We start from the raw sequence: 25,427 nt of genomic DNA, 5'->3' as shown, positions 1-25,427 counted from the left end.
TAGCAGACTCTGAATTATCAGTGGTAAGAGGTCAGGGAGAGCTAGGTAAATGTTATTATTATTGTTATAATTATGGTATTTAAGCGCTTACTGTGTGTTAGCACTGTACTGAGCGCTGGAGTAGATTCAAGATAGTCAGGCCAGACACAGCCCCTGTCCCAAATGGGCCTCACGGTCTAAGTTAGAGAGAATAAATCCTTAAGCAGAGGGGTCAAGTCAACCTAATCCTATCAGAGATACAGTCCCACAACTTAAGAAGTCAGGAGAGCAGGTATCTCCTCCCCATTTCACATGTGAGGAAACTGAGGCCCAGAACAGTTCTGTGATTTGCCCCATCAGGGCAAGGATTAGAATTACCATTCTCCCATGTCGCCACTAATGCACCAGCGATGCCCTAGATCCCGTTTTAGCCAATACTATTTACATCCTTTTCACCTCGTGTGGGAGTTATAAACAAGTTGCGAGACTGATTGAGCCTTCCCCTTGCCTTCCTGTCCCTGCTGCCCTCCAGAAGAGATTCGAATGAGCAGTCGTCTCCACCCACTTCCATTCTGAGTTTTTTGTCTCCTGAATAAGGAAAGAGGGAGCAGCCTACCTCCTCCAGGAGGCAGGAATATTCCCTGATTAACCCTCCACATTTCCAGTCACACCATCCCACCAGTCACCTCAGCTCTCAGGTATTTGACAACTTGTATCAATCAGTCAGTGAGTGATATTTACTGAGTGCTTACTTGTTTTCATCATCTTCTGAGTTGGAAGGCCAGTTCTGAGGGGGTAGGGGGCTGCTTCTTTGATTTGCTGTGACTCTTAGGCATCTGGTACAGTGCTGGGCACAGAGTGTGTGCATCGTCAGACCCTTTGATGCCAATTCAGCATCTCCATAAGTCGACAGGTATCGTTTGCTGCTGGCTAACCTTTGTCTCCCTTTCACCCCTTCCACAGCCCGATCCTCCCACAGCAAACAAATGGCAGCTGGACAATTGGCTGACCAAAGTGAGCCAGCCAGCAGTGCCGACCAAGAGCCCGGAGAAAGCGGGACCCAGGCACCGGCCCTCCGAAGGGAGGGGCAAGAGCGGAGGTGGGACCGGGGGCCACGAGCGCACTGAACCCCAAGAGCCGCCCCCCAAGGGTCCCTCCAGCAAGGGGCCCAAGCCCCCCACCGAAGGGCACGCCCAGGGCAAGAGCCGGGGTCAGAAGTCCCCCGGGCCGCCGGGCCCGGAGGAGCCCCCGCGGCGGCAGACGGTCGGGACCAAGCAGCCCAAGAAGCCCCTCAAGGCGTCACCCGGGGAGGACTCACGGGGTAGCTTGCTGCGGGTGGAGAGTGAGCCGGGCCCGCAGCCCCGGACCAAAGAGCCGCCCTCCCGCGACAAGCCCCGCGTCAAGACGAAAGGGAGGCCCCGGCCAGGCCACGGGAAGGAGGAGGCCAGAGCCGGCGATCCGCAAGGACCCAGTGACAGGAAGAAGCACAAGAGCGCTCACCCCACCTCCACCTCCACCTCCACCCCTGCCTCCGCCCCCTCCCGAGTGGGTGTGGACCCTGAGCCGGTCAGGGACAGCGCAGACAATGGCAGCCTGGAGCGCTGCCCCGTCAGCCCCCTGAATCAGGGCCGGGATCGGGCCCAGGACACCGGCCGGACCGGCTCCGGCAGGACTAGTGGCGCAAGGCCGGTGGAGGGGGCCCAGGACCACCCCGTCAAGGACGACAAATTCCCGTTGCCTTTCAGAGACCCCAAGCTGCTGTCACCCCTCAGGGACACCTCCCTCCCACAGAGCCTCATGGTCAAAATCAACCTGGCACTTCTGTCCCGGGTGCCCCGGCCCCCCACCAAGGGGACCCAGCACAAGAGACTGGAGGGTAAGCCGCTCCCGGCGGGGAGAAAGGAGGAGCTGGACAAGAGAAGCACAGAGACCTTGGACAAGGTGGCCAAGAAGCGAAAGGTAAGTGGCACGGGGCAACCTCTGCCCTGGATCTCCCCTGCTCCCTCCGCCCCCTAGGCAACCCTGCCTCTGGCGAACACGACCGGTGGGCCATGAGGTGACTGGCATTTCCTTTCCAGACTTCTGCCCATTGATTCCGGGCATCTTGGGATGATCTGATTGGAGGGGTGCAATGCTCAGGGTTGCGGGGAGGCGACACCTTACCCCCCCCACACACACACACACTCCCATCCCGCCCCAAGCTTCTGAGGGAAGAGAGGTTAAGTGGAATCCTTTCTTTTATGAGGCAAAAGGGCGGTGTTTTGGGAACTGATGAATGCTGCTCATCAACTTTATCCTTGGGGACTTCTTCCTGAGCAATGAGATCTGTGAGCTTTGGTTCCTGTGGATTGAGGGTTTATTGAGAATCATCTGGTGGTTCCTGGTAGTAGGTGCCAAGGGTATCTGAAACCCAACACCTCGGGCAAGGGGAACACCCCCTTCTCACCCACTTCAGGAGAGAACAGGTGGGCCTCTTGAGAGGCCAGTCTGAAAGCCACCAAGTAGGTCAAGGTAGTCGGGGGGAGGGGAGGAGCGTTTTTTTCCCCTTATCAGAGAAACAAAGCAGAAATGAAATGCAGGAAGTCATGTTGCAGGTGAAAATTTTAATTGCATATTGACATAAAGCCAAGAATGGTAAGAAAGAAAGTTGTGATTTTTCCCCCCATAATACTGGCTTGAGGTATTCCCTCTCCATTATAATCTTACACTGTAACATTTATTCTTCTGTTTTTGGAATGGTTCCACTTCCAAGAGGACTCTTAAAATGTCTTCACAGAGAATTTTGTGTACATTGTGATTTTGTGCAAACCCCTTCCTTGGGCCACTGATATGGAAGTCTAGCATGGAAAGAAATATCTCCTTCCAGAACCACATTTCACCCCAGGGTAGTTGAAGCAGCAGTGATTTCAGGGTGGACGGTCCCTTCTGGTATGGGTATTAGGTTCATGAATTTGACATAAGCAGTCGGACTTCTCCGGTGAGCGTTTTCTGACAGGAGGTTATTGCTAAGGCTTGAGTGCCGAAGTTAGGCTCTGTTGGAATTTTTCAAACCCCCCGATTTCTCCTTGAGGCTTCTCAGGAGAATAAAAACCAGAGGCGACCTGTTCCCTCTCCTACCTGATAAACCAAATGATGATATATTTGGAGAGTCTACTGAATAATAAGTACCTTTTGAAATACCCGGGAGAGAGCAAGAAACCTATTCTTCAATCATTTTGCTCTGCCGTTTTGTCCATTCAGTATCGCTCCCTGGTCCAGATGGTGAAATCCATCCATTAAAATAACTCATCTTTGTTGGCATGGGTTGTGAAGGGGTGTCTGGAGACATTCTGGGGTCCACTCACCAACCAATATCATACAGGAGCAAGGCGAAATCAACCACCAAGAGGTGGTGGAGCACAGGCAATTTACCACCCTGTGGGCAGGGTTCGGTGCCATCCAGCTTGGCTGGGCAGAGTGTGGGGAGAGAGTGGCTGGGAGGTAGCTAGAATAGTGAGCTGGTATGGGGACTGGCTTGCATGCACGAAGCAGCAAAGGGTCACAGTTTCCAGAAGTCTGAAATTAGCCCTGAGGCTTTTTATCCATACTAGGAGGAAAGGTTGGTTGCCTTTAAGGGACTGGGAATGTTAATTGTTGCTGTCCTAGATCAACCTTCAGGGAAACAGTTTGGCATCTGGACTCAAGGATCTGTACTGACTCTAGAGAAGCCACAGTTTGTTTTTAAGCCTTCTATCATTTGAGCTTTCTTTCTTTCTCCCCTCCCCACCCTTCCCGGCACAGGGTGTACTTCTAAGCAAAGCCACCCCAACCCTCCTCCTGATAAGTCATCAGTTGAAGAAGTGTTGAATTACAGACATATAATAGTGCAGAGAGCCAATCTTCAATATTTTACCTGGAACTACTTATTTTCCTTGTGGTAAATGGAGAACTTGGCCCCTTTTGGCCTCATTTTTGGCTGCTGAGAGATGTTCTTCTTTCCTCAAAATGTCAAAACAGAGGTAGCAGCTCATCCTGAATTTAATGCTGAATCCTATTCAAGGGAAGTGAGAGGAATCTTAATCTGTTATGTATGTGCTGATGGTTTGAAAAAAACCTCAGGTTTCCTCATCTTGCCTGTTCCAGCCATTTTTTCCTCTGGGTGTTTTCGTGTATTTTAAATGTGTGTTGAATATTTTCTTTCTACAATGCAGGGAGAACCAGAGAGAGACCTTGATAGCAAGAAAATCAAACTGGAGAAAGACGCCAAATTATTGCCATCTTCTTCAGCTTCCAAAGATGCCAGTAAAACAAAGTGAGTACAGAGATCAGCTGGAAAAGCTTTGTTATCCAGCACATTGGTGGAATGGCGGGATTGATTGGTCAAAAATCCAGATAACCAAGAGTCAGGCTGCCCCAAGCCAACACTTCCACAAAGAGGCTTTTGCAGCACCATTCAGTGGGCTGGGAAAACCACCAAATTAGGACTAAAGTTCCGAGTCCCTCCTTCCTCTCCAGAGGAAGGACTGCCAGGAGCAGACCTTGGTGAAGAGAGGGAGTTTGGCGATTGGTTGAATCCTGACTGGACTTTCAGGGCAGCAACTCAATCCACCAGTGGTATTTATTGAGCGCTTACTGTGTGCAGAGCACTGTACTAAGCACTTGAGAGAGTATGTGGCCTAGTGGAATGAGCCCGGGCCTGGGTGTCAGGACCTGGGTTCTTATCCTGTCTTTGCCATTTGTCTGCTGTGTGACCTTGGGCAAGTCACTTCGCTTCTGGATGCCTCAGTTTTTTCATCTGTAAAATGGACAATACGACTGTGAGGAGCCACATGTGGGACAAAGACTGTGTCCAACCAGATTTTTCTGTATCTACTCCAGCACTTGGTACAGTGTGTAACATAGTAAGTGCTTAACAAATACCAATGGAAAAAAAAAACCCAAAAACCTGGTGTGACAGCTGCATCCTTCTACATTCCCACCTAGCCCGGATCTCCCACTGAAGGGAAGCAGCGTGGTGTAGTAGGTAGAGCCCAGGCCTGGGAGTCAGAAAGCCATGAGTTCTAATCCCGGCTCCGGCACTTGTCTGCAGTGTGGGCTTGGCCAAGTCACTTCACTTCTCTGGTGCTGCCTCAGTTCCCTCATCTGTAAAATAAGGATTAAAACTGTGAGCCCCATGCAGGATGAGGACTGTTCCCAACCTGATTTACTTGTATTCACCCCAGCGCTTAATACAGTGCCTGGCACACAGTAAACACTTAACAAAAACCACAAGTAAAAGCCAGCAAGGGGAGGAGTGTTGAAAAGATGAGGATTTAGGGTGCCAAAACAACTTGCTGGGCTCACTCTATCCCCTTGAGCAAGGGTGGTCCAAAGTGTTGGTGAGCAACACCTGGGATCTAAGGTGAGGGGTGAAGGCAGGAGAAGAGGTAGAAGGGGAAGGTTGGGGTTGAAGGCACTGAAGCCCTGCCCAGATTCAATCTGATCCTCTCATTTCGCCCAAGCCCAGTTCCCATCCCACCCAGAGCCGAAGCTTGGTCCAGGTCTGGTGGAACCAGGAAGGAGGGCTAGGTGTTCCTTCTGGGAAGGACACGGCCCAGTGTACCTAATGAACTGTGAGAATTAAAAGAAGTGGTTGCCCCAGGATCCCCCAGAAAAAAAGAACCCATAGCCTGTTGTCCAAGTCCTTTCCTCCCCAACTCTATCTCTATCTAGTTTGGATGCAGCAAAAACCAAGTAGTAGCGCTCCCAGGTGTATGGTTTGGGGGGCGACATTCTTGCGGAACCCCACACTATGACAGACGTGAGTTGTAGTAGTACCCGGTGTCTGTGGCCACAAGCTTGTGCACAGTCGACACCAGGCGCTGCTTGTAGTCAGGTCCCCTCCCAGTTTTGCCGTCACGGTGTAGCCGAAATACATGAAAATGCAGAACTGAGCTTTCATATTCTTGTTTAATTTGTGTGAAAATGGAAATTTTGAGTTATTTGCCTAGTGACTCTCAATCAGTGGGATTTATTGGGCACTTACTGTGTGCAGAGCCTTGTACTAAACACTTGGGAAAGAACAACAGAATTGGTAGACATGCTCCTTGCCCACAAGGAGCTTCCAATCCAGAGGACTCTCTCCAATTCATCATTAACTGCCTTATTTTAGAAAAGGGTAGTCATGGCAACAGATGCCCCACCATCTCTGTAAGACAGGGCTGTTTCCAAGGGTCACATGGATGGGATGCCCATCTGGGCACCAGATGGAGTTTCTGAATTGCTCTGCCTCCATGTCAGCAGGAAGCACGTCTCCATCTTTCAGTATCTGGGTTCTCCAATAAACTAGAAGTCAATAGCTTCTGTTGGAACACAGTGAAAATTGGATGCTGGGTCAAACAGAAGCCGAAACCCAAGCCTCCGTTATCGTTACTTCTTCAGAATACCCCTCTCTGCCTTGTGGGTCATTGATTCAAATGTTTTCAGGGGCATCCAAAAGTCCCTGAAGTTTGCTCACCTGCAATTAACCATTTGAAGCATTCACCTAGACAAATAGAATCTTATAATAATAATGATGGTATTTGTTAAGCGCTTACTATGTGCCAAGCACTGTTCTAAGCACTGGGGTAAATACAGGGTAATCAGGGTGTCCCACATGGGGCTCACAGTCCTAATCCCCACTTTATAGATGAGGCAACTGAGGAGCAGAGAAGCTAAGAGTCTTTCCCATAGTCACACCGTTTATAAGTGACAGAGCCGGGATTAGAACCCACGACCTCTGATTGTCAATCCCGTGCTCTTTCCACTAAGCCATGCTGCTGCTGCTTATACTGCTAGAAACTTATTATACTATTAAAAGCCTAAATCTTTGTTCCGTGTTTGGGTTTGGGGTTTTTTGTTTTGTTGTGGTTTTTTTTGAAATAGCCAAGCTGTAGAGTTTGAACATGCTGCCCCTGTTTAATGAGCGTGTTATTTCTCTCCAGGATATCCAGGTCATCCTCCGAGGCCCCAAAGAAAGAACCGCTGGCACCAACCCCTGGGTCCCCCTCCCCCAAACCAGCCAAGACCGGGCACAAACGGCCGAAAGCCGAAGGCAGCGCCAGCAGTCAGGGGCCCCCCAAAAGTACCAGCACCACAAAGAGCAGCCAGAAAGAGTCGTCGTCTTCCTCCAAGCATAGGAAAACCGAGGGGAAGAATTCCGGACACTCAACAAGCAACAAAGTGAGTATGACAAGGGGTGAATGTGGTTCCCGGGGCCTTTCCGCTGAGTTGTCTGGTCTACAGCCCGGTGGGCATGGGAGAGCTTGGTCATCTGGGCCTCTCTTCGATTTAGACGTGAAAAGTCACCTGTAGCAGAGCGCACCCAGTCGTGGTCCTTGGGAGCCACGTTGAAGAGCCTGTCGTTAATTCTTTCCAGTCAAGCTTATCTTGCTTGCTACCTGCATACTCAGCACAGATTGCCATTCAGCCAGGCTACCTTAGTCACTATTTGCAGTGGGAGCAAGATGCGTGAATCTTCCAACCACTTAGTGCAGTGCCCTGCACCGAAGGAGCACTCAGTAAATGTCACTGTTGGATCGATTGAGTGAAGTGCGTCGGTGTGCGCACCATCATTTTGTTGCTGCTCATTTACTTACAGCCAACACTGTACACATCGTCCCTGGTGAGAGTAAGAATTCAGAAATCGATTCTCTGCTAGCCCGTTCAGTTGACCTGCATTCAGTCGGATTCAGTAAATATGATCTCTCTTTACGTAGAAATAAGACTTCTGAGATGAGTGAGCTCAGCCTTAAAAAAACCCCACAAAACCTGGTGCTGATGCTGGAGGCTATTTACAGTTTTTCTTAAAATTTTCACTGCATTTGCACTGTAATTTCTGTGTAATTTAAAACTCAGCCTAGGTTTTTAACCTAGAAACCTAGGACTGATTCCTTAGAGCTGGGTTTAACAGGGAGATCTTTGAAATTTGGACTATGATGCTCCCTACTCCATTCTTCCTACCTTAAATCCTAACTCCTTCCGTGCTTTCCATGTGATTGCTTGCACTGAGGTGTGATGTGGTTTTGTTTAATTTTTTCCAAGGTGTACTACCTATGGTCCCTTTTTTACTTTCAAAGAACTTAGAGCCCTTATCAATCAATAATACTGATTGAGTTCCTGCCGTATGCAGGTCACTGTACTAAGCACTTGGGAGAATACAATAGGATTGCTAGACACGATTCCTGCAATCAAGAGATGCAGCGTGGCCTCATGGATAGAGCACAGGCCTGGGAGTCAGCAAGACCTGGGTTCTAATCCAGCTCCTCTACTTGTCTGCTGTTTGACCTTGGGCAAGACCTTCCTCTCAAATGGGGATTAAGACTCTGAGCCCCACATGGGACTTGGACTGTGTCTAACCTGATTTGCTTGTATCAACCCCTTAGCTCTGTACCGTGCTGGCACATAGTAAGCCCTTAACAAATACCATAAAAAAGAGATCATTCAATATAGGTAGTTTTCTTCAAAAGGATAGAAAAGCATTTAAACAAGTTATAAGCCAAAGGACCTTGCCGTTTGTTCAAAGGATGAAGCAAGAGTTGTACAGACATAGTTTCCCACTTCCTTTTAGCTGTCTGAATCAAAGTGAAAGATTCTTACACTTGTCAGATTATGGTTTTGATATTAGATCAGGGCTAACGGGTTAAGGCAAAAAACTTTACGGTCTTCCTCAATTAGAAACTCAGCATTGAATTAGCAGATGTACATAGAGAAGTAGTAAGTCAATCAGTCGTATTTATTGAGTGCTTACTGTGTGCAAAGTACTGTATGAAGAGCTCAGAAGAGTACAATATAAGAGACATATGCCTGTCCACAACAAGTTTACAGTCTAAGTACAACAAATGTTTAATATTTCTATCACACGTGGGTATGTTTGCACAAGAATGTGTATGTGTATACATTTAATTTTTGACTACAGTTTTAGTGACTTCCCAAACAATGGAGAATATTGGTGGTAACTTTGGTGCTACCAATTTTGTTCTTAGACCCAGCTTGCAAAACTTGTGTTTTGTTGACTCTAATGATGATGATAATAGTAACAACAACAATAATAAAATTGTGAAATTTGTTAAGCCCTTATTTGTGCCAAGCACCATACTAAGCATGCTAGGCAGCTGTCCAGGTTGTTGCTGTTTTGTTCTTCCTGTTTTCCATCCCCTCAGCTTGCTAGTCAAAGTCCACCTCTTTGGTCATTGACCTTAAATGGGCAAGCACTAATCCTTTCTGGGCCCTTTTTTCCTAGGGATCTGCAGGGGATATTGCAAATCCTTTTCCAGTGCCTTCTTTGCCAAATGGTAACTCCAAGCCAGCGAAGCCTCAAGTGAAGTGTGAAAAGTAAGACTTCGCCTTTTAGATCTCAGTGTTGTAGTTTAGGGCCCAGCTTACACAGCAGGGGAAGCAGAACTTAACACCGCTTACTTTCCTCTCTCCCTCTTCAGACAAAGCGAAGCCGAATTTCACATGAAAGAGGCCAAAAGGCTGAAGCACAAGGCCGATTCAATGGTAAGTCTTATTCAGGAGCTTCTTAAAGAGGGAAAACGTCAATCGAGCAATTAGTTAACCCATGAGATGTATTGAACACTTACTGTGTGCTGAGCACCGTACTCCATTAGTAGACATCGTCCCTGACCAAAGGAACTTACAGTCTAGAGGGGGAAAGGGCATTCAAATTAATTATAGATGGGAAATGAGTATTCACAAAAATATTGTAGGGCTGGAGGTGAGGTGAATGACGATAAGTGGTATTTGTGGAACGCTTACTGTGTGCGGAGCACTGTACTAGGAGCTTGGGAGAGTATAGTACAATACAGTTGGTAGACAAGATCCCTGCCCACAAGAGCTTACAGTCTACAGTGGGAGGTTAAATAAATTATAGAAAGGGGAAATGGTTATGTGCAAAAGTACTGTGGGAGTGGGGTGAATTTCAGTTGATCAGTGGTATTTATTGAGCACTCACTGTGCTCAATGCTAGGTGCTAGGTGCATGGGAGAGTACAAATATAATAGAGCTGGTAGACATGATCCTTGCCCCCTCTAGACTGTAACTGCCCACAAGGAGCTCACAGTCTAGAAGGGGAAAGGAACACTTTAAAAAAAATTACAGAGAAGGTGAATGAGTCTGTACAAAAGTACTGTGGATGGGAGTGGGTGAATATCAAGGACTTAAGGCATTCTTCTGAGAGAACTCATGGGTCTGTTTTCCGGACCATCCTGAAAGAAAACCTTCTACTTCTTCAGCTCCATTTGCTGAGCTTAACTGAAGATACTGTGGTTTCTTTGGGCTTGAGTTATAATTATAGTTTTAATTATTATTATTATTAGCTGAATACCAATGGTAGTTCCTGTGGATTTAAGTGATGGTGGCTATTATTATGGTGTTTATTCAGCACTGCACTGAACACTGGGGCAGGGACTAGACAAACAATTCAGCCAGGGTGGATTGTGAGTAGGATTCATTCAATAATTCTGGCCACTTGAGATTTTTACCCATCTGGTGTTTCTTTCCTTATGCCTGACTACTTCCTCTGTTCGCCCAGCCCACTGAGCCGATTCATTAGACATGAAAAACGAGTGTTGTGGTTCAGAGGGAAAAGATGATTTACACATTCGCCTCAGTGAGCACTGCATCGGCTAGACAAGCCTGTTTGATTCCAAAATGATCTCGAAATCTCGAGATGTGTGGATTGACCTGAGAGAGGAGTAAGCAGGCCGTTCGACCTGCCTGTGCCTAATCAGATGTGCTGTTGGCCTCTTTGATAGAGTGAAGTAACCTTTGCTCCTGGAACATATTTTAAAGAGCAAGGAGGATAATTGTTGTTTATTGTGCATTATTGGCACTGCATTTATTCACTGCATTTTTAGACCGGCAGTTCCCATAGCATCTGGTGCTTCGCCACTTCGAGTTGTTTGAAGGATAAGCTGACCGTTCCAGCGGGTGGGTTCAAAGTCGAGTGGATCCGGAGGGAATTGGCTGGTGTCCACAGTGGGATAGCCCATCTAAACCCTCCTAGAGCTAATTCTCTTCTGGGTCCAAGTCTGGCTGACTCTCAACAGGTCCTGAAATCTGGCTCTCGGGGAGCCAACCCAGAGAAGAGCCAAGCAAGTTCTCCCTTGTCGCTGCTGGCATTTACGTGTTGACGGTCCCTCTGTGATTCATTTTGATTTCTCTAAACTTAGTCTGTTTCCCCCATTGGAGAATAAGCTGCTTGTGGACAGGGAATATGTCACTTTCTTGTTTTGTACTTCCCTAACACTTAGACCAGTGCATTCTACTATTATTACAACAAAGCCTTGACATCCTCTCCACTTGGACAGCCCAGAGCAGACAGTAGAAGAGGGAATGTAGTCTGCCCAGATTCAGAGAATCTGTTGGAACTTAACCTTCAAATGTATATACAGACTTTGCCTCATCCAAACCTCATCATAACAATTATTGAGTGCCAGCAGTGTGGATAGACACACTAGACCCTTGAGAATGTATATAGAAAAGTTAAACACAAACAATCCCTGTCCACAAAGAGCTTCCAGAGGTCCCCTGAAAGAATGGGAATCAGGCATTGTTCAAATTTAATCTTCTGTACTTTCCCAAGCATTCAGTTACAATGGTCTGAACACAATAGGCTCTTAATAAATATAGCTGATTGATCGTCGACAAACAGAAGCAGGTAACAATTTAACCATTCAACAAATGCTGCTAGGTAATGTTTTTTAGCCTTGGTGACATGGGGAGGACGTTTAACAGATAAGTGTTGTGTATCCTTGGTTCAGATAGCAGGAGGTTAGGTGTTTGGGGAGTGCCAGTTAAAGAATGAACATGGTCCCAAAAGCTAGAAACCGAAAAATGCTCGCAATGTACCTGCCTCTTTTGTAATCAAGCTAAACTGAACATCTGTTAGGGAACTGACCGTTGGGTAGTGTTAACTGTTCTTTTCTGACTTGTGGGGCTGAGAGGAAATGGTACTTGCTTGAGAAAGATGGAATATGCCAGTGACACGAAACGGCAACCCTATTTGATTGGGAAATCAGTCACCATCTGAACAGTCTGTATCAGTTGTTTAGGGTATAAGCCAGAGCCAAAGTCTCCTCCCTGTTCTTTGCTGTTTCTCTTCCAAGGTAGTGTCACATACTCCAAGGGCCTTCATCAAATACTCATTTAATGAATGAATAAGCTAGCAGCCTGGCATTTTGATTGGATTATATATCTGAGGGGTTTTTTTTACCTCTGCCTGGAAACGTCTTTTCAAACTCACTCAATAATATGTATCCAGAGCTTACTGCATGTAGAGCCCTATACTGAGGGCGAGGGAGAATATAGGGGAGAAAACACACAGAATTTATAATTGACACTGAATACATTGCAGGTAAGGGGAAGTAATAGAGTATCAGGGTATATACCAAATATGATGAGGGGAGTCTAAAAAAAAAAAGGGACTCCAGTGGTTGGTGTGCCTTGCTAAGGATAATAATAATAATTGTGATATTTGTTAAGCGCTTACTATGGGCCAAGCACTGTTCTAAACACTGGGCTGGATACAAGGCAATCGGGTTGGACTGGGGCTCATAGTCTTACTCCCCTTTTTACAGGTGAGGTAGCTGAGGCACAGAGAAGTTAAGTGACATATCCAAGGTTACACAGCAGACATGTGGCAGAGCAGGAATTAGCACCTACATACCAAAGAATCTGGCTCCCCAAGGCAACACTCTTTCAAGTTTGGCATATGCCACTTAGCTGTGAAAAGAAATTTCTGACTGTTCATTATCTAAATGCATAATTCAGGGGATAAAGTTAGGATTAGTCTGTACCTGTAGGTGCTTACTTGTAGAATGCAAAATTGGGCATTAATAATAAAGTGTTCACTCATCACTTTTTGAGCACGTTTCCGTAAGAGGAGCGATGTTGAATTCTGCAGTAAATCGTGTATCATTTGGCTCCTCATGGCTAGTGACTGTCGGCTGTGAAGCAGCTCTAAGCAGGTCCTCGGTGAGCATTGAGAAGGTGGGTCAATCCCAGCCCTTGAAACCAGTTGGAACCAAGCCAAGGGAAAGCATCGCTAGAGTGAGGAACAGGAACTAGAAGGAAATGAATGAAGGCATGCCTTCCAACTAACAATGGCTGTGTTCTTCCCTGACAGTCAGACAAGATTGGAAAAGCATTTAAGTACTTGGATGCGGTCCTGGCCTTCATCGAGTGTGGAATCGCTATGGAGTCTGAAACCCCGACGCCAAAGTCGGGTTACACCATGTTCACGGAGACCGTAGACTTTGTTAAGTAAGTGTGGTGCCGGGCTGATAACCACATTACGGGTTCTCCATAGTCGGACAGCTTTTCTGCTGTTAGGTCTAAATTGTTAGGGGCTGAGGATCCCCAGACTTAACGCAAGAGACTGTTTCTTGGCCTGCTTCACCCTTGTTCTGACATGACAGGTACAGACCCACCCAGTTTTCCATACAATGCCAAACTTTGACAAGAGGGTTCAGTTTTTCCAGTTAATTTTCTTAGCTGCTTTCGTGATTGTACTCCTCTTTGGTTTTTAGCCTGCTTTCGTGGACGGGAGCTACATACATACGGCCCGGCCCAAAGGAACCCTTTCGTCATCCAGGTGTATGAGTGACTGGAGCAGTTTTTTAAATTGGGCAGATAAACATCTCGGCTGGTCGTCAGCTTCCTTCTGAGCCTCGTCTCCTTCCCCTTCAGGAAGTGTTGATTTGAAACGGACCTGATGAGATCAGTTTGTGTTTCGTGTTCCTAATGGCACTGGTTAATCGGGTGTAATTTTCTGTTTCCCTACAGATTCATAATGTCATTAAAAACTTTTACAGACTCCTCAACACCTACACAGGAGAAAATATTTGCCGTTTTATGGTGTGTATTTTATCTTTCTCCTTGGAACGTGATTATTAGCACATTTGTTTTTTGTGTGCCATGTACAGGGGAAATCACCTTTGAATTATGGCTGAGTAAGATTTCCCTGAACTAAAGTAGTGGCTTGCTGAGTAAACACCAAGTCGAAGTATTAGGTTAATAAAGAGCCATAGCCTCAAGGAAGGTGAATAACTGACATCCTTAATGTCATTGATAACCAACTATATGGTGTGTAATGAATTGTTCCTTGCACAGTTGATGATTTAAGTTTTTTCAGGCATTCACTGAAATATTTCCCTTCGAGAGGAATTTCAGTTTTCACTCAGCAAATTTTGAATTATTGGTGATCTGTCTACCAATTAAGACTGATTTTTCCTTGACATATGCCACCTGATAATAATGTTATGGTATGTAAGCGCTACTATATGCCAACCGCTGTGCTGACTGCTGGGGTAAGATACAGGGTAATTAGGTACCCACTGGGGCTCACAGTCTAAGGGAGAGGGAGAACAGGAAAGTGAGGCACGTAGAAGTTAAGTGAGGCCCTGAGAAGTTGCCACTCAGCAGGCAAGTAGCAGAGCTGGGATTAGAGCTCAGGTCTCCTGTCTCCCAGGCCTGTGCTCTCTCCATTTGACCACACTGCCGCTCAGCACCTGGCTCTATTCCTATGTGTAAAGTTGCTGCCGTAAGGGCATCGATGGCTTGGGTTGGGATATTACCAGTCTCTTCCGCTTGTGAGTTGCAGAAGCGCACTAACCCGTGCCCTGTTTTCCCATACAGTATGCGCTGCCAGGCTATCCTCTACATGGCAATGTTTCGTTACAAAAAAGACACTGCAATAAAGTATTCTCGTACCCTTAACGAACACTTCAAGGTACAGTGCAGTCTCTCCTCTTCCCCTCCGTGGTATTTTCTGTCACCCCGAAAAGCCGGTCGCCGCATAAATGTAGAACAGCCTAGTGAAATCCCAAAGAAACTAACATTTCATTCTTGCTCTTTCAGAATTCTTCCAGAGTTGCACAAGCACCTTCTCCGTGTGTTGCCAGGTAATCTCACATTCAATTGAAATCACCTCTCGAGTTCCGTTCCAGGACAGTAGTTTCACTGAGTTATAGTTCTGGCTCTGTGTAGTAGACTTTTTTTTAAGTGTGTGTTTATATTTTTATAACTTTCTGTTTCCTTGACTGTTTGCCCTGAGCATAAATGTCTGGATTGTACTTTTAGTGCTTTTTATTAGTGGATGAATATTTGCTTGAATATTAATAGGTTTGCTAGAGTAGGCTTGCTAGCTTGCTAGACTTTCCTTCAAGTCTCCCAGCTTTGTCCAAGGTTGAAAACAATGCGAGTCATAAAAGAGAGGAGGAAATTGGGCCGGGCCTGCTGTGTATCAAGGTGTCAAGTTAATCCAGGTGCTCCAATACAACTTCAGTGTTTGGCTTCAAAGTAGATTTTTCTTTCCCTACCCCCAAGTCTCTTTCTATTGTTTCTCTAACTTGCCCAATTGCTCTTCCATTTTGATGGCCCCAAGAGGGGGTGATCTGTTACTGTTTTGGAAAGTGCCCTGAAAGAATGAGTCCCCTTTAGTGGCACCTTGTTTGTCAGAAGGGAGTATATGCCTCCCAGCTCACATCTCTGCTCTGAAATAACCATCCCTCCCATTTTTGAGACAGCCAGCCGGTCTGTTAAATGGAAGTTTGGTGGCATAGTGAGTCATCAGCAAACCGAGGTAAACCAGTTTACGATGCTGGACTTTGGTTGAGAGCCATCCTCCTGGAGAGTAAGCCACACTTAGAGGATGATGACGATTAGGGTATTTGGTAAGCGCTCACTCTACGTCAAGCGCTGTTCTGAGTGCTGGGGTAGAATGAGTTTATCTCTAGACTGTGAAATCGTTACGGGCAGGGAATGTCTGCTAATTCTGTTGTCTTGTGATCTCTCAAGTGCTTAGTACAGTGCTCTGCTTATAGTAAGCACTCAGTAAATATGATTGATTGAGATACAAATTAATCAGGTTGGACACAGACCCTGCCCCACCTGGGGATCACAGTCTAAGCAGGTCAGGGAACGGGCTTGGAATTCCCATTTTACAGTTGAGGAAACTGAGGCACAGTGAAGTGACTTGTCCAAGGTCACACTACAAGCAGTTGGCAGAGCTGGGATTAGAACTCAGGTCCTCTGACACCCGAGCCCACACTCTTTCCTCTTGGTCATGCTGCTTTGGGTGATGTTAGTAATAATGATGGAGTAATAATAATAGTAAGCAGTTACAATATGCCAAGCACTGTACTAAACACTGGGGTAGTTACAAGGTACCTAGGTCAGAAACAGTCCCTGATTCTGTCTAAAGAGGTGTTGGGGGGCAAGTGGAGGGGCAGAGAACAGGTGTTTTGACCCCCCACACGAGCACTTTACAGATGAGGAAAATAAGGCACAGAGAAGTTAAGTGATTTAGCTAAGGTCACAGAACAGGCAAGTGGCAGAGCTAAAATTAGAACCCAGGTCCTCTAACTCCTAGTTATGTGCTCTGGCCACTATGCCCCGCTTCTTCTCCCTCAGTTTCTTCATGTGTCTTCCTTGTGCTTTCTCGTAGTTAAACTCATACTAGTCTCAAAGTTCATTCCCTGTTCCAGAGGAAATAACTCTCGCCACCCCCTTCTCCCAACTGGGAGAAAGCGAAGCAGAGACTTGAAGCTGACGGGAAATTCCACAGTCAGGTCGTTTGGCTAGGTCCTCGGCCAGATTTTCAGATCCTTGAGGGCTCTTGTCTGCCTACTTGATTGTGTTCTCCCAGGTGCCTAGTACAGTGCCCAGCACCCATTAGGCGCTCGATAAGAACTAGTGCTTGGACGATGTCCGAGCTACGGCTAGAATCCAAGCCTTCTGACTTCCAGCCCGTGGCTCTGTTCACTTCATGTCCTCCCCTTCTGGCATGCTTTGACCTCCAGGTTGGCCATTTTGAAATATCTTGTCAGAAATCTGTCGAATTGAAACAGCATGGCCTAGTGGAAAAGAGGCCTGGGAATAAGAGAACCTGGGTTCTAATCCTGGCTCTGCCACCTGCTTGCTGTGTGCCTCGGGGCAAGTCACTTCACTTCCGTGCAGTTCTCCTGTTCCCTCTCCTGCTTAGATTGTGAGCTCCATGCGGGACAGGAACTCCACCCCAGCGCTTAGAACAGTTTTTGACGCACAGTAAGCAAATAAAAAAAATACTTTTTTAAAAAATAAAAAGAAAGAAATTAGCTAATGGCTTGTAAGCACTGTTCAGGCAGGGTAGCGCTTGGTGGCTGAGACACCTCCCAACCATCCCATCTCGCCCATAAATTACCCCCCAGGAAGCAGATTGCCAGTAGTCAAAGGCACTGAGTTTTCTTGGAGAGCCGGGGGGCGGCAGCGGCTGACTGTGGCTCTCCGGGCGGACGCCCGCTCGATATCCCACATCCAGCCTGCCATGGCCGCCCGCTCCCTGCCCGGGCCGAGGATCAGGCCGGGCCCAGAGGAAACGGATGCCAGTGGCTGGGGCTCTGCAGGTTGGGCCGCCCGGGGACATAATCCAGCTCTCTCCTCTCCTCTCCTCTCCCACCTGGTCAGAAGCACCGGCACGCCGTCCCCTCACTCCCCCCTGCCTTCTCCTGCCAGCTCGGCGAGCTCCTGCCAGCCGGGGTCGAACGCCAATGGGGGCGGAGCAGCGGGAACCGTCAGCACCCCCGTCCAGATCCAGAACATGACCTCCTCCTACGTCACCATCACTTCCTATTTCCTAAACTCATATGAACTCTGGGAGCAGGCCGACGCACTGGCAAGGAAGAACAAAGGTACAGAGGTGGTACGGGCCGGGGCGGCGGGGCGGTGGCGGGGGGATGCAGGGGGCTGCCTGTGGGGTGTCGAGGCATGGTCCTAGGCCGGCTCTGGGCCGTTTGTCACGGAGAGGAAGAGAGCAACCTCCCGCTCCGTTTAGATTTGCGTCCTTCCTGAGAACAAAGGCGGTGGCGGCAGCCGAGAGGACCGTGAGTTTCCCTCGACTCTTTCCCCCGGGGCCCAGTGGCCTTAGCGTCCGGTACCGTCAAGTGAGCTGGATGTGGCCCGAGCCTCCTGGCTCCCGGTTTCCGCCCTGCCGCCACAGCCAGAGGCGCGTAACCCCGCAGCTGCACCCGCCACGGTGCACCCATCTAGCCACTTTTACCCGTCGGGGTTTGTTGACGCTAACTCACCGTCCGCCTCTCCCCCGTGCCCTCTCTTTCTCCCTCTCGCTTTCTTTTCCCAGAATTCTTTGCTGAGCTCAGCACAGCAGCGTGCTCCCTGACCATGAACAGCAGTTTGACCGAACTGGTCCACTACATGAAACAGGGTTTACAGTGGCTGAGACTGGCAACAAAAATGCCATAACCAGGGCTCAAGGTGACGGGGCCCTGGGGACTTATTTGCACTTTGGAAGCCTCAGAAACAGTACGGCCAGCGGCAGCAGCGTTGGGACCCCCGCAGGACCCCAAGCTGGGGGAAAGGCGCTGGCCCCACTGGACATTCTGACCTACTGTGCTCCTCGGTCGGTCCTGTGGTTAGGCTGGAGAGCCGAGATGAAGGAGGCCTCAGGGTGGATATGATGCCTTTTCTCTACTAATGGACAGAAGTGCAATGTGTCCCTTAAATGGTTGCGCGCATCAGTGGTCTATGAACATTTCCCTCATTGAATAACCAGCAGGATGGCATAAAAAGAAATCCCAAGAAGAAGCAATCCCAGCTCCAGAAGCTGACCGAGATCATCTCCCGTAGCCACAGTGGTCCTGCCCAGAGTGGGGTTGGTTTGGGGTGGGTTTTTTATTTTTTTATTACTATTTTGTTTTTAATTTATTGTTGTTGTTCTAACCAAATGATTTGTGGTGATGGGTTTGGGATATTTTTATTTTAGCCTGGTTTGGTCCTGGGGAGGGAGGGTTGGAATGGGGACAGGACTAAAAGCGTCAAACAGCATTATGTTGAAACCCAAATCGTGAAGGACCATGTTTTGCCGCGCTCCTGGTCCACCTATGGACTGTGACTTTCCCAAATCAAAGTATTATTGAATGATGAATTTTCCAAATCCGCTGCCCCACTGCCTTCAGTACTGCAAGCCCGCTTCTTAAACCACTACGAGTTTGATTTGTCCGTTACTTAGAGACGTGCATCTGGAAAACGAGGCCGAACAGCTGAGAGGTACATTATCCTGTAGGGCCTAGAGGAGAGCTCTCGCCACCTTCTGAAGGAGGAAGGGGGAAGAGTTGCCACTGCCATTGTGTTTTTCCCACCGGGTGAGGAGGTGGCCTGGCGTGATGATGATGGGTCACCGTGGCCCGGGGGACCGTACTCTGAACTTCCCTCCTGGTGAAGCCAGGAGTTCTCTCTTTCGACGCTGGTGATGGTTCGCCGGAATCGGGGGCGGTGAGGAGCCAGGGAGCCATGGGGCCGTTTGAGATCGCACCCCGTGTAGGTGGTCTGGTCATGCCAGCTTCCCAGAACTCTGCCCCGTGGTGAGGCACAGTGGTGATGGTGGTGGTGGTTCAGTACGATGGCTCCTCTCTTTCTGCCCCCAGTTTTGGGCCCCGAGTGGATCATCAACGCCATCCTCATCATCATCCCAACGCTTTGATGCTAGAGAAGCCCCTCGTGTCCTCACCTCCCCTTTTTCCCTCTAATCCCTTCCCACCCCCTTAAAATCACCCACAGGAATTCCTTCACTGAAACTCCCACCTGGACGTGAGATCTTTCGGCGGTTGTCCGTAAGACAAGGAATCTTGATTTTTCTTTCTCGGTAAATCCTTCACCCACATGTGCCTTCCCCAAGCGGTTTTCAGTCAGCACTTGACATGTTTAGGCTGATGGGAAATAAGGTTGAGTAGGGGTGTGTAAGACTTCCCCCACCCCCCCCCCCCCCGGCTCCCTGGTACTTTGGCCGACCCAGACACAATGTCGAATCCAAGGTCTTTCCCGATGACCGGACACAGCTCTCATAGGGGCATCCCATGTAAGGCCCAAGAACGGAGTCCAGTTCCTTGCCAGTATTTCCCCAAAGCAAGTTCCTTAGAAAGGAGGAGGAGATCTGTAAGTTCTTCTCTCTGTGGTCCCCCTAGCAAGTTGGAAGTTCCCTGTTGGATTTACGTAAGTGAAGAAGCAAATAGTGAGTCGAGTGATGCTGTGAGACATCAGATTCCCAGAACCTCCCCCCCAACCTCAGGAGCTCCCTTTGGAGTTTGTTTTCTTCAAGTGTTTCTTGCTTGAAGGGCTTTAGTTTCTCCCTGCGTCAACCTGTGTCGTTCCTTGAGGGGTAAATGTTCCGCCAAGTAAGTCAAAGTTGGATCCGAGGCCAGGGACCCAACAGTGACTTGGAGAGCACCCCGTCCACTCCCCTTTTGGCGGGCAAGGATGGGCTGTCCCAGCGAACGGAGCTCCAACCACTTTTTCGTTCATCGCTCTTCGGAGGCAAAGCCGTGGCCGGTGGAAAAGTCCTGTCCAACCAGGTGACTCGGAGGCGGGGTGCTTACGGGCTCCGGTTGGGTGAACCAAACCGGGTGCGGTTGCCCCCGGGGCGGCGGGGGTGCTGTGATTCGGGATGGTCAAGGTTGTGTCCTGGGAGACACGGGGTCTATGCATGTTGGGTCAGAGCTTCCCCATCTCCCAACCGGACGGCTTTTTCGCAGTCCTGTCTGAGCCTGGGTCCGAAAAAGCTGATTTCCGATCAGGGGCCTTCCATTCTTCTAGGTGGCCTGCTTTCTGTGGGTCTGTTGAAAATTCAGTTTTCTCTTGGAGGAATGAAGATCAATCCGCATCAATCAATATGCACTATAATGATCATTGTATAGTTCAGGTTCCTTTGGCAAGATGCCGTGCACCTAAGAAAAGAGAATTCCTAAGCCACCCCCTTTTTATGTAATTGTAAAATGTAGTGGCTACCGACCATATTATTAGTCACCGGGTCTGTTGCTGTTACAGTTGTATATAAATCTAAAGGTTTTTATGGAGGGTTTTTTTTTTTTTTGTCTGTTTTGTTTTGTCTTTAGAGCAAATGCACTTTTTTCATGGCACGCTTAAGATCCCAAAGGCAAAATTTGTACTCGAGTAGTGGATCGAGAAGTCTGGTTTGTAAAATGAAACGTTGAACATGTATGAAATCCTCATGCCCTCATTAGCCAGGCAGACACCCCATGAGGCAGTGACGCCAGTCCTAAAACATTTTTGCGGGGCTACAAATGAAAAATGGGGTCAAAATCTTGTCTTGGCCTCTGCCAGGGGACTGTTTGGGTGGGCTGGGTTTGGGGGTTGGGTTTTTTTTGTTTCTTTTTCGCCTTAAAAAAAAGTCTGCTTTATTTTGTGTTTTGTTCTGATGGGAGGAGGGAGAGTACCCTCAAGGGTTGGCTCTGCACAGAAGTGTTGCAGTGTGAATGAGCCAGACAGGTTCATCTGAAAAAGGATCCTGTATGACCATTGAATAACCACCTTCCAAAGGGCCTACCCGGTGACCCACTGGGGAACCAGCAACAGGGGGGCGTGTGGGGCCGGGGAGGAGACGGGAGCGAACGAACAAAAGTCCAACGGGGTATAGAGCATCGGCGAAGTGAGAATCAGGCCCCAGCCTGATGTCGTTGGGGAACAGCCCGGTCATGGCTCTGAGGAAACCTTGGCAGTTGTTTTGTCGCTCCTGACGTTGCCTCATTGATTTCCAGCGAGAGCCATTTTCACAGCCTTGACTCTAGAGGTCGGAGCTTTGCGTGCGGGCCTCCCTGCCCCTCCCACCGGACATCTGGTGTCGGGACTTGGATTCCACCTCCCGCCTCCAGCTTCTCTCCATATCAGGAAGGGTCTTTAGAAGCAGTTTGGGTGCCTCACGCCGTCCCAGTGCCCATCCTTACCCCCCTTAAAGCCTTCCACCAAGTGGGACACAGGGACTAATGGCCCGCAGGCAAGTTTGGGTTGCTGTTCTTTGTCTTTCCATTGGAAGAAGGAAGCAGGTGACTTATTGTCCCAGCAGAATGGTCAGAGTGATCATGTGGTCAGGGGCACAGAGAGGGCTGCCCGGAAGAGAGCCTGTGGGTTCTGACCGGTCAGTGTGCTTGGCCCACTGGCCGTAATGCAGGATTTCTGGGAAGGATTTTGAAGGATTTTAGAAATGTCTGTTCTTGGTTATATTTATTGAGCCCTTACGGACCAAACCTGATTTGGAAACATGAGAATATTATTTCTTTGCCCTTGCCTTAACGGACACTCTAGGCCTCTTCTCTTTAGTTCTTCCCCGGCCCCGGCCCGGGCTCCGGCCCCGGCTTGGGCTCCGGCTGTCCACGTGGATGAGGTGGCTCGCCCGCCGCTCTTGAATCTGAAGCCAAATGGGTGAAGCCCAGCCAGCGTGGATTTGCAACCTCCTCCTACCTCTTTGTCTATCTCGTCCCTTCCCTGCTCCTCTCCCCCAGACACTACACCACATCTGGAGCAAAAACCTTGCCTTATCTCTATTGCACTTTGAACCGACATATCCCTTCCCCGCCAGAGAGCAGTATTCCAAACCCAGGGAGAGCATTTTAGGAGTTTGGGTTTGTCGTCCCTCACTTTCTCACTTGCGAACTCGAGCTCCCCGCCCCTGTACCGCGATTGCCCTGCGTCGGAGCCCCGGGTTAGCATGGGTCCCCTTTGGAGGCCCTCGGTCTTCTCGACTCTTCTCCTTCCTGTCTCTCTTCTCCTCCTCCTCCTCTGGTTGTGGCGTTGTGTGTGTGGGAGTGGCGGGAGGGGGGTTGGGTTGTGCGCGTGTGTGCATTCATGAATTGTGAGCCCCACCAATGGCATTAGCTCCTGTTAAGGATAGCTGTCCTGCACCATCCATTGCTGCATAAAAGTGCACCATGGGCACCACCGGTAGCTGCAGGACCAGGGAAGACCACGGGGTCCTGTCCGGTCGTGCCCTCGGAGATGTGGCCTGGGAGCGTCCCCTCCCAGGAGATGCTTCAGTCCCAGGGTCTGCCGAGGGGGATCTGCCGAGGGGGGTGGGGGCGGGAGGGGTAAGGGTAGGGGCGGGGGGAAGAGTGCAGTCGTTCTCTCAGGAAGGCTCCCGTGAGCCGAAGGCCAAACCCCGTCGGACACGTCCGAACCTCAGCGGGGGACGGGAGGGGACCTTAGGGTGCGGGGTGGCTCTGAGGACGGGTCGACGTCGAAGCGACGATTAACCCAGGCAGTATTAACTTTGCCAACTGTCCAGGCCATCACGGCGGATTGATGAGATCCCTGCGCATCCCCAGGTGTCAAGTCCCACACTGTCCTCCTTTCTGTGTTGGTGATGTTTGTGCAGTGTTTTTTTTGTTCTTTTGAAATATTTTTTTTTTAATTTCTGAATGTTCTCATGTTTTGGATGTTGCTGAGCAGGGTTGCCTTTTTATTTATTACTATTATTAAATATATATTTTTTTTGCTTATAACTCTAGGGGTAAGTCAAATCTTGGTATTGTCATCTGAAACTGTTTTAAAATGAGCAGACTGTCCAGTGGATGCATAAGGATCACTCATCTGTCTTAATGAAATGAGGATGTGTCTTTCTTTCATGATTCTGGAATTAAGGTGCCAGCAATCCCCGTAGGAGCAGGCGTGTGTGTATATCCAATAGGGAAGTAATGGGAAGATGCGTGCCACAAGAATTTGTTGAGATAAACTCGTGTACTTTTATCCAGGTCATCGAATGTATCCGGGGGCTTTGGTGAGTGAGATTTAGCTGCCTTGTACGGACCTTTAACGAGACTTACACCAGATCTGGGAGAAATCTAGTTTTTTGTTCAAGAAAGGAAAGAAGTCCAGGAAAAGACCTATCTAAAGATTGTTGTGCCACAGGTCTTTTGTTCATTGTTCTCTGTAATGAGGATGAGTTGCTGTTGGAAAAAAAGAAAATCTGATTTGACTTGTTCGTCGTCGTCTTCTTTCCTTTTCACGAGAGGATTGAACTGTTAAAAAAAAAAATAAAAATAAAAGTTTAGAAAAAATATTGGGCCTTTTTGTCTTTTTGGTGGTATTGTTTCTGCTGGTCTGAGCAACCGATTCACTGGTGAGAATCATTAGCCTTGACTCCTAGCCACCCATTCTGCCATGAGGAGCCAGTGACCGTTGGCTGTCAATTATTGTTCCTAGAGAGAATTCAATCTGGGAAGAATTTTGGGACTGTGAAATATATCATGTGGACTTATGCGTGGGGTTTTCAGCCTTTTCTGTTCACTGTAGACGAGGTGGCCTGTGATAGTGAACCCAACGATCTCCGATCCGGGCGCGAGGTCTTTATTCTGGCTTTCAGGATCCTGCTCTCGAAGTAATTCTACCTGCTCTAGATGTCATTCTGCCTTGTTGCTTTCAGGACGTTGCTGTAAATAATAGAAGTCTACCTTGTTGCTTTCGTGATCTGGCTGTAGATGTAATTCTGCCTTGTTGCTTTCAGAATGTTGCTCTAGATAGAGGTCTACCTTGTTGCTTTCGTGACCTGGCTGTAGATGTAATTCTGCCTCGTTGCTTTCAGGATTTTGCTCAAGATCATGGAAATCTTCTTTGTTGCTTTTGGGATCTGGCTCTAGATGTAATTCTACCTTCTTGTTTTCAGGCCAGATTATATAAGTCTACCTTGTTTTCGGGGCCTCGCTCGAGATATTTCTACTTTATTGCTCTTGGGACTTTGCTCTAGATCCAATTCTGCCTTATTGCTTTTGGAATGACGCTCGAGAGACGATTCTGTCTTGTTGCTTTCGGGATATTGCTGTAGATGGTCAAGGAAGCACTCTTGAAGCAGCACCTCAAGAATCGATGGCAGTCACGGAGCCCAGAGAGAATGAAGGTGCCTCAGGTGGGCAGTTTTAGGGAGGGTTTTCCCCAGGTGCCCTTGCGGGTCCCAATACTTCTGGTTCCTCCAGGTCGGGGAGGAAACTGCCACCTCTGTTCTTCAAGGACCCTGGCTAGGGGAAGACATCTAGACCCTCAGTCGATCAATCAGTGGTGATTCTTGAGCGCTTACTATGTGCAAAGCACTGAACTAAGTGCTTGGGAGGGTACAGTACATCAGAATTTGGAGTCACGTCCCCTGTCCCTAATGAGCTTGAAGTCTAGACTAGTCAGTCTGTTTTACCAACGTCCACTGACTTGACCCTGAGGTCCGGGGCCGGAGGGGTTGGGCCGATCACACCTCTGTAGTCCGTCCTGCTGGCCAGCGGCTGGGGTATGCAGCAAAGGTGTTCTGGGCCCGGTTCGGATGCTGGAAACCCGGACCTGTTGGGCACCTCCCTGGACAGGATTTAGGAAGCTCGGGCAGCTGCCTGGAAGCTCCAAGTTGTGGTTGTGTTTGTGTGGGCATGCACTGGGGCAGAACCTAGATGCTTCTGGATCGGAGGAGAGTTCCTGGCCTCTTGGGGCCTAAGCCAATCGGCCGGGTTCCAAGAGCGACCGAGTCAACCGTCCAGGCTGCCGTTTCCACGTGCGCCCACTCGAACCTCCGAAAATCAGAAAACACAAGTAAAGAGAGCAGCGGCCTTTGGTCAGGAAGGAGAGACCCTCGCCCGGGCACAGCAACCACCCCTCCCTCCAGTTAACTGTTCTCTCTGGTCAGTGAATCG

At 48.6% G+C, this 25,427-nt stretch overlaps 1 protein-coding gene across 6 annotated transcripts in view; it reads left to right on the top strand.

The window, feature by feature from the left end:
* The window catches only part of AFF1 (AF4/FMR2 family member 1), a 164,008-nt gene extending 145,196 nt beyond the window's left edge, over positions 1 to 18,812 (top strand). For 3 of the 6 annotated variants that reach the window (XM_029076489.2, XM_029076486.2, XM_007660762.3), the window contains 11 exons: positions 943 to 1,938; positions 4,170 to 4,270; positions 6,921 to 7,158; positions 9,218 to 9,309; positions 9,414 to 9,477; positions 13,106 to 13,242; positions 13,765 to 13,836; positions 14,617 to 14,710; positions 14,839 to 14,882; positions 17,425 to 17,648; positions 18,098 to 18,812. In XM_029076489.2, the coding sequence (XP_028932322.1) occupies positions 943 to 1,938; positions 4,170 to 4,270; positions 6,921 to 7,158; positions 9,218 to 9,309; positions 9,414 to 9,477; positions 13,106 to 13,242; positions 13,765 to 13,836; positions 14,617 to 14,710; positions 14,839 to 14,882; positions 17,425 to 17,648; positions 18,098 to 18,219 (2,184 nt within the window). In that variant the 3' untranslated portion in view covers positions 18,220 to 18,812. The other 3 variants (XM_029076488.2, XM_029076487.2, XM_029076490.2) reach the window with 3 other exon arrangements.
* Positions 18,813 to 25,427: the final 6,615 nt, after the last annotated feature.

This window comes from Ornithorhynchus anatinus, chromosome 12, assembly GCF_004115215.2.
Source record: "Ornithorhynchus anatinus isolate Pmale09 chromosome 12, mOrnAna1.pri.v4, whole genome shotgun sequence".
NCBI classification, from domain to species: Eukaryota; Metazoa; Chordata; class Mammalia; order Monotremata; family Ornithorhynchidae; genus Ornithorhynchus; species Ornithorhynchus anatinus.
This window is presented reverse-complemented; position numbering and strand designations above follow the sequence as displayed.